The sequence below is a fragment of the Plecotus auritus genome (genome assembly GCF_963455305.1).
Source record: "Plecotus auritus genome assembly, chromosome: 12".
Taxonomy (NCBI): Eukaryota; Metazoa; Chordata; class Mammalia; order Chiroptera; family Vespertilionidae; genus Plecotus; species Plecotus auritus.
The window spans coordinates 13,795,112-13,810,389 of record NC_137778.1 but is presented as its reverse complement, the minus strand read 5'-3'; the positions used below and the strand labels follow the sequence as shown (position 1 = coordinate 13,810,389).

Below are 15,278 nucleotides of genomic sequence, written 5' to 3'. Positions count from 1 at the left end.
CCTGTTCCTTTTCCGTGCTGGACTCGGAAAAGAGAGAATACCTCTACACAAACTCTATGTGGTTCTAATGAAGTAGTCCAACTGCGCCCCTCGCTCTCTGTATCCTAGCTCTGACCCTGGCCAGGTCAGCTCCCGCCACCCTGCCCTTGTCTTACTGGTCTGGTGGTAGGAGACTCCAGTCCCAGAGGCTCTCAGGGTGAGGTTCTCCTGGGAAGTCAGGACGGCCTGTCCTAGGAAGGGCAGTTCTAGCCATTGGCTGGCTCTGGGCAAGGCAGGCATTCTTGGGCTCTGGTTCAGAGACTACTCATATGTAATTTCTTCTCCTCCTTCTGCCTCTAGCACTTCTTTATGCCACCATCTTCGGGAATGTGACGACCATTTTCCAACAGATGTACGCCAACACCAACAGGTACCATGAGATGCTCAACAGCGTTCGGGACTTCCTGAAGCTCTACCAGGTGCCGAAGGGATTGAGTGAGCGAGTCATGGATTATATCGTGTCCACCTGGTCCATGTCCAGAGGCATTGACACAGAGAAGGTGAGGAGGGCGACGAGCTCAGATAGGCCCCTTGTCTGCCAGCCTTCCTGGGGAGACCTGGGCCTCTCCTGGGACAGTGGTTCTCAAACTGGCTGTTCCTCAAATTCACCCGGGTAGTTTAGGGTGTCCAGATCCTACCTCCAGAGATTTTGATGGAAATGGAAGTCTAACTGTCCAGGGCAGAACTTCCCACACTTATGTAATGATAAGAATCGGGGCCACCCAGGGCACGGTCATCAGTATTACTGATTGTCCTTTTGCCGCAGGCTAGGATGGCACAGCACTGCTACTGATCCTGTGTTTATTCAAACTTCTGATATTTTGTTCACCATGGATTTTTGTATGATTTTTTATTTTTTTTAATATTGCATTAAAAAACAAACAAACAAACAAACAAACAAAAACATTATACTGAGAGCCCAGGAAATATAAAGTATTGGTGAAGATGCAAAGGGAAAAAAAATTGCATTAAACTATGATTTATCTCGATGACTGACTTTTTAGCATCCCCCTCAGCTTTGTGCTCAAGACTGTTGCTTCACTCCAGTCTTGGCCTTGATAGTAATCCTGTGATGTGGTCCTTCAGAGCAGAGTCCCAGCCTCTACCCCAGATCTATGGAATGAGAACTTGGGGTGGGAGGGGGGTTGGAGAGACTAGAAATATGCATTTTTAACAAGCGGCCAGGTGGTTCTATTTATCAGACAGGACTGGGAAACACTGAGTGAGGGCTGGTGCCTTAACCGTCAGCTGACTTGGGCAGGGCACTGGTTAGGCACCTCCCTAGGCATCAGTTTTCCCACCTAGAAAGTGGAAATGACCACAAATCCCTCTTGTTTTCTGAGAGCTGCCTTATTCTAGATGCATTTCAATAAAGTGAAGAATAGAGAAAAGAATATTGGAGAGAACAGAGAAAAGATGCAATGGGCTTTATTATTCGCTTAAGCGTTATCTCCTTTGTGTATTTTCATAAGCAAAAATGTAATCCTAGGCCCGTTTTCCTCCGCTTCTCAGTCTTTTCAACCGCACTTCTCCTTTTATCGCCCATTTGTAAGTACTTGGGGAATACTGATTCCTCTCCTTGTTGGAATGAGGAAAACAGAAAGATAACACTATTGCAAAAATGCCTTAGGACACATTCAAAGCCAAATTCAGCTGACTTTGGACCGCTGCCTGAGCTCCTGGTCTCCCTCCCTTAGAACAGTCAGTTGAGAGCTGACTGCTTAAAAAGAAAACTTGAACTAAACCTAACGGATCCCAACTTAACAGGATCGGTACTTTGGTTCTGTTGAACTTCTGCCATGATAACAACAGTGATGTCACAGCAACACCACAGCACCAGCTTCCGTGAGTTGAAGGTGCATTGAGCACAAATACCTGCCGCCCGTCTCCATGCCGGCTCTGTATTCATGCTTCACAAGGACGTGCTGTTATTTCTGTTAAAAACGATGAGGCACGGAGGCCCAATTAGTTTTATTAACTGCCCGTGGTCATAGAGTTAAGAATGGCAAAGCCAGGATTTGAACCCAGTTTGTCTGACTTCAAAGTTTGTGCTTCTCCCACTATCATTTTTTAAATATAAGACATGTGGTGGAGGGGAGAAGGACGAGCACAGAGTTGCCCTCATTTCTCAGACAGGCAGGACTTAGTCCCTGGCTTTGCCAGTCCCCGGCCCCAGCTGTGCCTGTTGCTGCTGCTCTGCTCTCTCAGCAAGGCTGCGGGTTCTGTGGGAGCCTGGGAGCTGATGGAGCAGAAAGGAACGTTGATCTCTCAGCCCTGGGGCTCCTTTTCCCATAGGGCCAGGATGCCTTTGCAAGGCTGGTCGTGGGAAGAAGCCCCTTCGCACCCACACTGCAGGCTGAGCTGGGCGGCTGCCCATGGAGACAGCACTGTCAGCCTTCCCCCTTTCTTCCCCACCCAGGAGGACTTAGGGATCTGCCCCACGTCCTGATCCCATAGAAGACGGGATGCTGAGGCAACTCACCACAGGGCCTCACCTGACCTGGGTGGCTGCTCTTCCCAGCCGGCCACTGCAGTCCCATGTCCCATGCCTCTCCAGCAGTCCCCTCTCCTCCATGCTAGGTCAGAATGGTCAGTGATGAGCAGGGGAGCCAACGTGTCAGGGGGGCGGGGGTAGGAAGAGGGAAAGAGGGTGGTAGTGCTGGGCTCATTCAGCTTACTAGTAATTGGCTGGTGATCTTGAGCATGTCACTTGTCCTTTGGAGTCTGTGACACCTGTAAAGTAGATGGCTTAGTACTAAGGCCCACCTCTAAGGCCCTTTGAACTCTGACCTTCTGGACGTTCAAAGCCCCCCTCCGGCTGCCCTGCTGCTCTGCTGCCCTGAGAACATCTGAAATCAGAGCCCGTGTGTGCCCAGCCCCGCGTGTGCCGACTCCTAGAGCCCAGGAGGCTCTGTGCTCAAGTTCCAAAATGGAGTCTGGAGGAAACGCTAAGTGTTGCTTCAGGTGCACAGGACTGCTAAGTGTTAAGGCAGAATTGAATCTAGATCTGCCTGCCTGAAAGCCTGTTCTCCCAGCCTCACTGCTGTCCTCCCAATCTTTGGCGGGAGGGCGGGGGGGGGGCTCCAGGAGCCGCTATGGTGACCTCTCCCCTGTGGCCTTCAAGGCTCAAGGACCAGCAGGGAGAGTCTCTCCTCAGAACCAAGTGGAAGGGAAGGTGGCCCATTTCAGGGCCTCGAGCCGACACTCTCCCTCAGAGACAGGAATTCAGGGTCCCCTACCCCGCCCAGTGTGGCGCCAACAGAAGGCTGATGGAGATGCCTGGTGGCTGTGACAGTCCGCAATTCCTCCACCCTAGGGTCCCTCTGCTCCTCACACATGCTTCCCAGTGGCTCTGGGAACGGTGCCCACGAATAAAACATTGTCACCATGCCAAGGCCTCGTCACTAGCAGCCTCTGCCAGCAAATCCCAGCCCAGAGGAAACCAAATATTTAAAGGTGAACTTTAAAGAATAAATCTTGGTTTCGAACCACCGAGCACAGTTTTGACATGACACGTGAGCATTCTACACTCCCTTGTGTTCTGTTTGGAGAGAGGAGGATCCAAATTAAATCCACATTTCTACAGAAGCCTTGTTTTAATGAGCTCCGAAGAGGCAAGTATTAGCAAGCACTCCCAAGCACTGGCAGTCTGATTTTCCTCTGTCTCGGCCAGTCCTCTATCCTCTCTCCCGGGGAACATCCTGACTGCCTTAGCAACCTGCAACCCCAGGGCAAGAACATAGAGGCACGCAGAGGGAGGGGACTGGCATTCCTCAAGGCCTTTACTGGGGCCAGGCACTGCCCCAGGGAAGTGTGCTGGTGGGTGTAATTCCATTTATTCCTCACCAGCCAGTGGGAGCAGAGTGCATTTCACAGGAGATGCCGAAGTGTAGAGCAGCTAAGCCACTTGGAGAGGAAAATGAGGTGGGATTTCAACTGCTTGCCCTCTTTCCACGGCCACGCCTCCGTGCAGAGCTTAGGGGCACCTGAGCGGGGTGGGGTATGAGCAAAGCTGTTGAGATTGGAGCGGAGGTTTGAAGGAGGCTGAGGGACTTCCAAATTCCATGGTGAGCACAGATGCTGAGGCAAATGGCCTGTGCTAAGGCAGGGACGCGGGGAGGGCAGAGAAATGTCCTCACTGGGCATGGTTGACTGTGTGCCCCAGCTTGGTTCGTAGGCTAGGATTATTTCAGGAACACTTCTAATTTCTCGGAACAAGTCCACGTGGGGCTATTGTGTTCCTTAATATGGAAGGGGCTAGGCAATGGCTTCTTGCAAATATTTTGTCCAAGGAAATATTTCTCCCCCTGGAAAAGGCTGAGAAATTTTCATTTCCATAAAAGATGAGACCCAAGGCCTCTTATAGTTCCCAGGTTGCCTCGATTTCCTAAATACGGAGAACCAATCGCAAGCCCATTTGTGTTGGGCAGCCACATTATATAGGGAGTGGTTAGCATATAAACTAGGAGTCTGACTGCGTAATTTGAGATCCCAGCTCTGCCACTTCCTGGCTGTGCCACTTTGGACAAGTTATTATCTTCGCTGTGTCTCAGTTTCCTCATCTGTAAAATGGTACAATAATAGTACTTACCTCCTAGGGCAGTGGTCGGCAAACTCATTAGTCAACAGAGCCAAATATCAACAGGACAACGATTGAAATTTCTTTCGAGAGCCAAATTTTTTAAACTTAAACTTCTAACGCCACTTCTTCAAAATAGACTTGCCCAGGCCGTGGTATTTTGCGGAAGAGCCACACTCAAGGGGCCAAAGAGCCGCATGTGGCTCGCGAGCCGCAGTTTGCCGACCACAGTCCTAGGGTCATGTGAGGATTCAATTAGCTAATGCACATAACACTCAAAAATGTAAAATCACATTCCCTTGACTTTCCCTTCCTTCTTTACTATTCTCTTCAGCACTTACTGCTAAATTTTACTTACTTTGCTTATTATTTGTCTCCTCCCACTAGATGTTAAGTTACACAAGGGCAGGGATTTTTGTCTATTTTGTGCTCTGCTACATTCTCAGAGCCTAGAATGATTCCTGGCATATAATCAGATGCTCTATAAATAAGTATGAAATGAATGAACCACTCTAAAGTACTTAGCAATACCTGGCATGTGGTAAGTGCTTAGTAAATATTATTTTATATCTCTCTTTAAATCACACCCATATTCCGTCCATCTGAAGATCATGTCAGTTCTGAATATGATCCCTATCACTGGCTCCACTGCCAGCATTCCAGTCCAAGTCCCCTAGGCCTCACCTGGACACCTGCAGGAGGGACCTAACTTTGATGTCAGAGGCTCACTGGGAGGCCACGGGAGGCCTCAACCCTGTGGCAGTGTCCAGGTTCTTGTCTCCATGCAAGAAAGAATTCGAGAATGAGACAGAAAGATTCAGTAAAGCACAGAGGTTTTATTAAAGCGAAAGTACACACTCGGGGAGTGAGTCTCCCCAAAGGGTCTCAGGGGCTAGGCTTATACTTGGGGCTGGCCAGGAGGAACTCATAAGGGTGTGGGTCTGGGCCAGGCACCACCTTCTCAACGGGAGAGGGAGATTTTATCCTTATTTGGCATTTTCCAGAACTGTCTTGGTGGTGGTTGCCACACAGATGGGGAGGGAAGAGGCGAGTACCTCAATCTAGCTAACTGGCCTCTACTCAATTCCTTGGCTCCATCCTTGCTCTCCAAAGCCAGAACCCTCAAACTCCCCTCTGTAGCTGCAATGATCCTCTGAAATATAGGTCAGGTTCTGTCACTTCCCTGCTCAAAGTCCTCCAGTGTGTCCCCATCACACAGAATAAATCAAAGGGTTTTCATACCTACACAGCTCTACACCCTCCTCTGCTTGGCGTGCTCCCAAAACCTCACCTCCTACCCCTTTCCCCTCATTCACATTGGCTATTGCTCAGGTTTCCTTACAGCCTTTGTTATGCTTCTGGAACGTTCTTTCTTCACATGGCTCCCTCTGACACATTATGAAGGTGTCAGCTTAAATATCACCTCCCCAGAGAGGCTTTTCCCAGGGACCTAAAGAGTCCCCCATTCTTCCAGCCCTTCTACTCTTGGAAAGCCTCGTTTGAGCACTTAACACAGATTTTGGGGACCACTGCCTCCCAAAGAAAGTAAGCACCACGAGGTTGGGACTGTGGCTGTCTTGTCTGCCAGCACCTTGAGGGCAGTCTAGCCTGGTGGGGGGGTGCTTCTGCCCCCAGGTGTCGAGGGGCAGTGGGCTGGAGACCACAGCGAGGAGGGCCCTGACACTGTTTCTCCCCGTGCCTGGCCAGGTCCTACAGATCTGTCCCAAGGACATGAGAGCTGACATCTGCGTGCACCTGAACCGCAAGGTGTTCAAGGAGCACCCTGCTTTCCGGCTGGCCAGCGACGGCTGCCTGCGGGCACTGGCCATGGAGTTCCAGACGGTGCACTGCGCCCCGGGGGACCTCATCTACCACGCAGGAGAGAGTGTGGACAGCCTCTGCTTCGTGGTCTCCGGCTCCCTGGAGGTGATCCAGGACGACGAGGTGGTGGCCATCCTAGGTAGGTGTTGCCTTTGCTGGAAGGAAGCCTTCTGCTGTCCAAGGTGGGCAGCTCAGTGCCACTGCTGCCTGCACCCGGAGATTGCACCACAGGGCAACACCCGTTGTTAGTTGGCATCTGTGCATCTATCCACCAAACAAATACTTGAGTGCCTGTTTCATGGCCGTCGCAGTCTGAGGCCCTTGGGGTATTGCAATGACAAAAAATGGGTTTTGTCTTCAAGAGACTCCCAGTCTACTGGAGGAACAAATAAGCAGACATTTGCCTACAGTGCAAGGGGCCTCTCACCCAGTATTCAAGTGTTGGGAGGGCTTCTTGGGAGAAATGACATGTAAGCTGAAAAATAAAGATTGCGAATGAGTTATCATGGAGAAGCGAAGGGACAGGGAGTATTCTAAGCAGAGGGGGGAGCATGTGTGAAGTCCCTGCGGAGAGAGAGCATGATTCATTTGAAGAACTGTGTGTGCATCAGTGTGGCTGGAGCGCACAGAATCAGAAGGGGCCTGGGAGAAATGGGGCTAGGGCAGTGGTCGGCAAACCGTGGCTCGCGAGCCGTGGTTTGCTGCTCTGTTAACTAATGAGTTTGCCGACCACTGGGCTAGGGAATGAGCCAAGCATGAGGTAGATCATGTAGGACCTGGAATCCACGCTAAGGGACTGGGATTTTACGTTGGGGAGCCCAAGAAGGATTTAAAGCAGGGGAGAGGCATGATCCAATTTGTACTTCAGAGAGGGGACTATATAATTGCAGCTTGAGAGTGGATGGAAGGGGGAAGGCTGGGCGGGCAGATGAGGCTGGAGACATGTTATCTAGGGGCAAGTTGTTGGTGAGCAGATGGAGAGAAGCAAATGGAGTGACAGACTAGTATTTTAAAAGTAGGCTCAACAGAACCTGATGAAGGATTTACTGTTGGGAGTCCATGCAAGGTTTCTCACTCGGATAACAGGAAAGCTGATCTGTCATATACCATCGTAGGGAATGTGGGAGGCGGATAGGAACGTGGGGTCACAGATTGGTATTTTGCACGTTGAGCCTCAGTGACCTTTGAGAGATTCATCTGATTGCCTGAGGTGGTGTCAGGACAGCTCCTTACTGGGGGCACGTCTCCTCTTTGGGTGGGCAGGACAGCTAGTCTGCACTAGGCATTTTTCCTACAGATTCTCAGTCCATCTTTATAAGTAACCCCATGAAGTGATTGTATGATCCTCATTTTGTATATGAGATGATGAAAGCTCAGAGAGGTTAGGAAACTCTCCCAAAACCTCAAAACTGACGAGGCCCATGAGCCAGCATCCTGGAGGCCCTCAGACTCCAAATCTTCTGCCGATCCATTCTGCAACACTGCAGTCATGGTGATAATTTGTGTAGTTTGCTGGTCCATTAGGTTGCCAGATACTGCTAAACATTGTAGATGTGTATTTTTATCTTTCACATATGATGTTTCAGGACTCTGAGGCAGGGAGAGATTAAGTTATACCGGAGGTAGAATTGAGATTCAAACTAAGTATCTAGACATAGTGTTTTTTTAAAAAATCCCAAACTTTGCTCCTGCTTGACCTTGGAGTGCATGAATATGCAGCCCTCCTGTTGCTCCTCTGGCCCCAAGTGAACTTGCCCTCTTGGTTACATTCTGCTAAGGTTAACAATCAAGGATGATTTCTATTCCTTCCGCATGTGCTGGAGACAGGGATAGAGTCTGGGTGGGAGGTGGAGGCTGAAACAAGTGTTCTGGATTCCTGATATCCACTGAACTCTACAGACAGGGTTATTCTGTTCCTTGCCTTTCTCATCCACAGAGGTGTGAGGTTTGATTGTGTATGAGGAACAGGGCACAGGAATGGTACAGCCATTGATTTCACATTGCTGCAGGGAGATGACATGTATCCCTGCCTTCAATCAGGGCCCTTAATAAAGAGGACTTTCCGTTGGTAATAGAGGTTGGGCTGTTTGCCTGAGAAGAGTAGCTAGTGACTAGTCGACTCTCCTTTGAATTTGAACTGATGTTTTAGTGTGGGGCATCTTTCACCCATCCCCTCACTGGTAGCACCATATGGCTTTCCAAGGAATACTGTCCACCTTACATACCCATGCTCAGGGCACCCTTATCAATGTACCATAAACAGCGGCACTATTAGGAGCTGGGTGTGGACTCCTAGGCATGGAAGTATGACAGAGCCGCAGAGGAGCGAGGAAGACAAATGACTGCGTCCAAGACATGTCCCATTTCCCCTCAGCCTGGGCTTCTTGTGGGGAAGCACCGGCCTTGGTTTATTGTTGATTTACTTGGTCAGTTGACTGCTTCTCCAAATCCAGCCCTCTGCCTTGGGCCTCCCGAGCACCCTGCCTGCTCCAGTTAGCCATGTGATGGGACTTCTGACATAGCTTAGCAGCTACGGGTTCAAAGTTGTTGTTGCCATCAAGCTGTCCAGACTGGAAAAAAAAACATCTTCCATGCGTCCCCAGGAGCCAGGAGGTTTCAAGAGGCTCTTATTCTATAAAAGGATGATACAAGCTCTTTGAGTCAACCTGACCTCTGGGCCAAGACACAGAAGAGATTCCAAGAGATCTGCTCTCTGGAAACCGAAGTTTAGAGCTGTTGTTCTCTAAACAGGTTTTCAAGCATCAGATGGGTATGAGAGCTCGATCTTTATTGCCATTTATGCCCTTTAGTTCAATCCAGCCAACATGTCTTTTTAAAAATATATATATATTTTATTGATTTTTTACAGAGAGGAAGGAAGAGGGATAGAGAGTTAGAAACAAAGATGAGAGAGAAACATTGATCAGCTGCCTCCTGCACACCTTCTACTGGGTCTGTGCCCGCTACCAAGGTACATGCCCTTGAACGGAATCGAACCTGAAACCCTTCAGTCCGCAGGCCAATGCTCTATCCACCAAGCCAAATCGGTTAGGGCTAGCCAACATGTCTTGAACAGTGTCATGGGGGTGAGGATGCAGCTGTGGACCGAACGTTAGCCCAGCCTTCAAGGAGCTTCAATGGAGAAGGCCAACATTATTTAAAAAGCAACGATCACATTTCTTGATAAGTGTTATCATAGAGAGAATGCAGGTGCTTCTAGAGGGTCATTGGACAAGTAATTATTGAGCAGTTACTGTGTATCCGGTGCTCCATTGAGGAAGGGGGACAGCCAGGTCATCTTTAACTGTCATATAGAGCAGGAGTCTTTAGAAAAAAGCCCGGAGCTCATTTATCTCATCCGTTTGGTCTCTAGCCCCTTGTTAGCAGTTCACTCATTTACATTCTGCTAATTTGTTTCCTCCTTTCAGTACTTATATTCCCCGCCTCATCCTCTGTTTAATTTTAGCACAGACGCCAAGAATGAGGAGAAAGGTCACTGTTCATAGCTGAGCGTATTTAGCATGAAAGTGTCAGAAAAGAGTGTTTCAAATCTGGACTACACTCCATCATATGAAATGTTTATTACATCACGAGCTACTAAACACGTGCACACACAATTATACATAAAACTCAGTGCTTATTTTTTAACTTTATTTTTTGTTGACTCTTATTACAGATGTCTCCATTCCCTCTCCCCTCACTTTGCCCACCTCTACCCAGTCCCTGCACCCCCCTTCCCTCTGATACAACTGGCATTTTCTGTTAGATTCTATTACCTTCCATTTAACAAGAAATTGACTGTCATGACCCACTAAATTGCTTTCTTGACCTGATCACAGTCTGCAGTTTAAAAATATGGTTCCACAAACATAGACCATATCTCTCTTGGACTAAAGGCTATGTATGCTGTGTCCTGAGAACAGAATATACTTGATGGTCTCTTATGATCTCCTTTTCCTTTGATGTCCTATGCCTTAGTTTTGAGATGAAACACTCCCAAATCTCCTTTTGGGATGCTCTTATAAATCACTTAATGTCTTCTCAGTTTTAGTTCTTTGGTTCTTTAAAATAAATGTAAGACTTCAGCATTTGCATCTTTAATGATATTTTTTAAAAATAATTTTCTTCTAGTTTTTCATAGGTATCAGAATAAAAAGGCACATGTACCCATTTTTGCCCCTGGCCAATTAGTACTATTAGCATTTGCAAGTAACTTGTTATCTATTTTGTGGTACTTGGCCACAGTAGATGAGTCACGGGCTTTCATCGGGGCTGTGCTTGAGTGTGGTCCAGCTCCCTGTGTTTCCAGCTTATAAATGTAGTATTTAAGTGATCTTATTTCACTATGATTTAGTGTCTCTGTAGTAACTTTTATGGGTTTTACATTTTAATACTTAATTTGTATTTTAATCATGGATCATCTTGGATCTTTTCTTTTTGTTTGTTTTGTTTCATTCTGTTGGGCAAGACTGAGGTCATTTTGGCCAGGCTGCCTTGAGTAATGTAAAGAGCCCTGCTTTGCTGGTGTGGCTCAAAGGTTGATCCTTGACCTATGAACCAGGAGGTCACAGTTCAATTCCTGGTCAGGACACATGCCTGAGTTACGGGCTTGATCCCCATTATCTGGTGTGCAGGAGGCAGCCAATCAATGATTCTCTCTCATCATTGATGCTTCTACATCTCTCTCCCTCTCCCTTCCTCTCTGTGAACTTAATAAAAACATATTTTAAAAATGGTTTAAAGAGCCCTGGACCTGAGCTGGAGATTTCAACTGTAGCCCTGTCTCTGCATTAACTCCCTGCAGGAGTTACCACTAACTGGTTAAGTCTCTAAGAACCCCCTTGCCCTGTAGTTATACTAAGCCCATTACACTGCATCAATCACATGTTTACTCATCTGTCTCTCCTGTGAGCTGAGAACGTTTTATTTCATACCTCTGGCTTGGCCCAGCACATGGAAGGCGCTATCGGCTGTTTGCTGAATTGAATTGAGTTGAATTGAATTGAAAGGCAGGCTGTGAAAGGCCCCATGGTCTAGAGAATGAGGGTCTGGGCTTTATCTTATAGGATGAGGGTCCCAGAGAAAATTTTAAGCATGAGAGTAACTTGAAGATCTGGTTCCACAAATACAGAGGCATGGGGGTTGGCTAGGAGGCTCAGGTGAGGAATTATGAAGGCCTAAGTAAGGTGGTGGGACAGAGATGGGGAAGAAGGGCAAGAGTCCAGAGATATCAGGGGAGGGAGAACCTCTGGGATGTGGGAGATGAAGAGTGGGAATAGTTTCTGGCAGAGACTAAACAGGCAATAGAGTTGAAGGAGGAAGAAGAGGACAAGGAGGAGAATGAGGAGGGGGGATAAAGATGATGGGCTTAGTCTGTTGAGTCTGCAGTGTCTTTTTGGAACAGATCTGGGGATGGCTCTCAAGTAGAGGAAACTCTTCTCTACTTGTTGCTGGGCTGAAGTCCAAGGAAGGGGAGCAGTCATGAGGAAGGCTGATGGGCAGATCATCTGAGTTCACTTTTTACTTGCAGTCCTGCCACTACTGAACTAGGATTTACATTCTCCTTAAATGGACATGTAAACATGTCCATGCTTTTTCCAAGATGGAGTCTTTTTTTCCCCTAATTTGAAAGATATGCTCATCTTTGCTTTCAATAGTTACTTTGGATCCATTGCCCTTGCTTGGATATTAATGTAGCATCTATTTATTTAACAACTATCACAGCATAACCTGGTGTTAGCCTCATTGAGGGGGGAGCATGCAGAGAAAATCCTTGTTTTGGATGAATGTTATATCCCATTTGGGAAGAAAAATGCATGATTAGTGACAATAAATGGTACCTCTTTCTGTAGACGTCCTGGAGTGAACAGGGAAATGTTCATGGAGGAGGTAGTTGACTGGGCTTGGCGGGACCAGTAGGAGTGTTTGATAGGATGGTTTTTCAAGTGGGAAGAGCAGCCTGAGTCTCTGGAGTCATTAGAGGCACATCCAGGGGCCAGTGTGAGTAGGGTAGCCGGAGAAGACTTTGCGTGTGGGCCGGTGGTTCTCAACGCTAGTGAGCATGACACTCAGGTGGAAAGCGTGTTCACGGTGCTGGTTCCCAGGCCCTCTCTGTGGGTTCTGATTCTGCAGCTCTAGGCTGGAGCCTTGGGATCCGCAATGTCACAAACCCTCTCTCCCTCGGGTGATTCCACTGAATGTGCGTAGAAGACGATACCTTAAGAACGTTGCCGTAGACAGTCACTACTTGATTTTTTTTTGTGGAAAGGGGTGAGATGATGACTCCGTGGAAGGTTGTAAAGCATGGAAGCAAGCTCTTTATTATTTTAGCCTGACCCATATGAATATGTCAATTTTCAATGATTTCTGACCTGCCAAAATGGTAGGATCAACAACTAGTGATCTATATTCAAGGGAAGGAGGGCCCCGCCTCGCGTGGTGGCTCTGTGAAGACGGAGTCAGGAGTAGGACATATGAGGTAGGGCATTCAGATGGGAAGAGTGGTGGGAGCCGAGGCCTGGAGAAGCTGTGCTTTGTAACCACAAGTCCAGCACTTGAGCTGGAGCTGAGAGCCTCGAGGGGCAGCAGCAGGGCCTGGGGCTGGAGAGGCAGCTCAGGGATAGGCTGTGGATGTTTCTAAATGTCAGCATGAACAACGAGGCAACAGTAGTGAGTAAAGTATGACATCGTTAGAGCTGTGCTTTGTAAAGATTAGTGAATTAGAGGCCAGGAGGTCAGTAGGTGACTAGGGCTCCTGGAGGAGATGAGAGGTGTTCAGATACAGGCAGTAGAAACTGAGAGAGGTAGGGTTGCCAAATAAAATACAGGACATCCTGTTAAATTTGGATTTCTCATAAAGAACAAGTACTTTTTAGCTTAAATATTTCCAAACATTGAATGGGACACACGATGCTTAGCAGGGGTCCTCAAACTACGGCCCGCAGGCCACATGCGGCCCGCCGAGGACATTTATCCGGCCCGCCGGGTGCCGCTGCCTGTCCTGCTTAGCAGCGGACTTGTCCCAGGCCCGCAGTGCGCATAGGAATTTGTTCATAGTTTTTTTTTTAAACTATAGTCCGGCCCTCCAACGGTCTGAGGGAGAGTGAACTGGCCCCCTGTTTAAAAAGTTTGAGGACCCCTGCTTAATAGTATTATCTATGTATCTGAAATTCAGCTTTAACTGGGTGTCCTGTATGGTTATTTGCTAAATCTGGCAACCTTAGATGGGAGGGGCAGGTGGATGAGACGTTGTGGAAGGAGAGTCTGAAAGGTTATAAATGATAGAATATGAGGAGTAGGTAGCAGGAGGTGACAGAGGTGATGCTGACCTCAGAGTACTGGTAAGTAGGGAGATGGCAACAGCAGTAACAGAAGGAGGCCTCCAGAGGAAGAGATGGAGAGAGAGCAAGGTGATGGCTTGGTTTTGACTTGTTGCATTTAAGACGAATATCCAGGTGGAGTTTTCAACAGCCACTCAGAAAGGTGGGTCTGGAACCGGGAAAGGAAGCCAGGACTTAGAGATTTAGGATTCGGAGGAAGGAATAGGGAAAACAACAATGGTAAAAAGAGAGGTTCAGAGAAAACATGTGAATGTTTTTTCTAAATGACCCAGTATTTCAGAACATTTTAAAATACATGGGAGTGTAGCCCTTCAAAACATTCACAGGGAACTTTAAATGTTATTAGACACTCTTACGATAGGTAAGTAAAATACAGTTTGTAAATACAACATGATCTCGCCTATGGGGGGAGACACATTCGTAGAGAAAAGCCCACAGACATCTTCATCAGCATGTCACCACGGAGGTCTCTGGTGTGGGAGGCTGTGGGAGATTTTCATTTCCTTCTTATGTATTGGTCTGTTTTCAAGTTTTCTTTAAAAGAGCATGTGCTACTTTCAAAATCAGTACATTTATTTTTTGAAGTAACTCTTGAGGAAGTTGGCATCATTCCAAGTTTCACAGATCCTTTTAAGATGTTAGGATACAATTTGAAAGAATAATATATTTTTAGTCTTAACAGCATTCCTTTTATTTATTGATCCAATCAGAAAATAATGACACTTTTTAAGTAGGTGCTACTTTCCTCTCCCCGCCCCCCCCCCCCCAAAAAAAAACACACAATTCTTGAACAGGGGGAGGCTGACTAGACAATGAAGACAGAATGGCTATCTAACAAAGGTTTAAAAAACTACATCCGCTTCCTATAAACCCTCATTATTTTAGAGATGGAGAAGCTAAGTCCTTCACAGAGATGCTTGCAAGATTCTTGTAGCTGGAGCCGGTGAGGGGGATGCCCCCCACTTCCTGTGCTGCCATCGCCCATGGTGCATTGTTCCACGTACCGAGAGGACCAGCTGAAGCGCCCTATAATAAAATTGATGTCATAGGTGATTTCATGCTCAGCACAAGGGGAGGAAACTGTTCCAGTGTCTAAACACTCCAACCATGCATTAACATTCATATAGCTATTCTATCAACCAAAGCAATTATATTAATTCCATACTCCAAGCAAAGAGGTACAGTGTGAATAATCTAGTCATTCAGAAATGCAAAAACATTTGTATCAGGTAATGAATACATTACCTGGTTGAGAGAGGATGGGCGTGGGAAGAGTTAGTAGATCTTTCTAAAGAAAATCCTTATAACGTTAGTGCCCAGATGGAGTGAACTGGTTAAATCAAAAATTATGGTAAATCAAGATATAAATTTTATTGGCATGCAAAATGTTTCCAACGCAATATTAAGTGGGGGAAAGCAGGATATATAACTATATATGCATAACAGTAACTTCAATTACATAAAAATGCATGTATGAGTAGAAGGAAGATGGAAAGTGT

The 15,278-nt window shown here is 47.2% G+C and overlaps 1 protein-coding gene across 2 annotated transcripts in view; it reads left to right on the top strand.

The window, feature by feature from the left end:
• The window catches only part of KCNH1 (potassium voltage-gated channel subfamily H member 1), a 260,944-nt gene that overhangs the window by 179,977 nt on the left and 65,689 nt on the right, over positions 1-15,278 (top strand). For both annotated transcript variants that reach the window (XM_080649229.1, XM_080649228.1), the window contains exons 8-9: positions 340-539; positions 6,326-6,578. In XM_080649229.1, the coding sequence (XP_080505355.1) occupies positions 340-539; positions 6,326-6,578 (453 nt within the window). The remainder of the gene's footprint in view (positions 1-339; positions 540-6,325; positions 6,579-15,278) is intronic.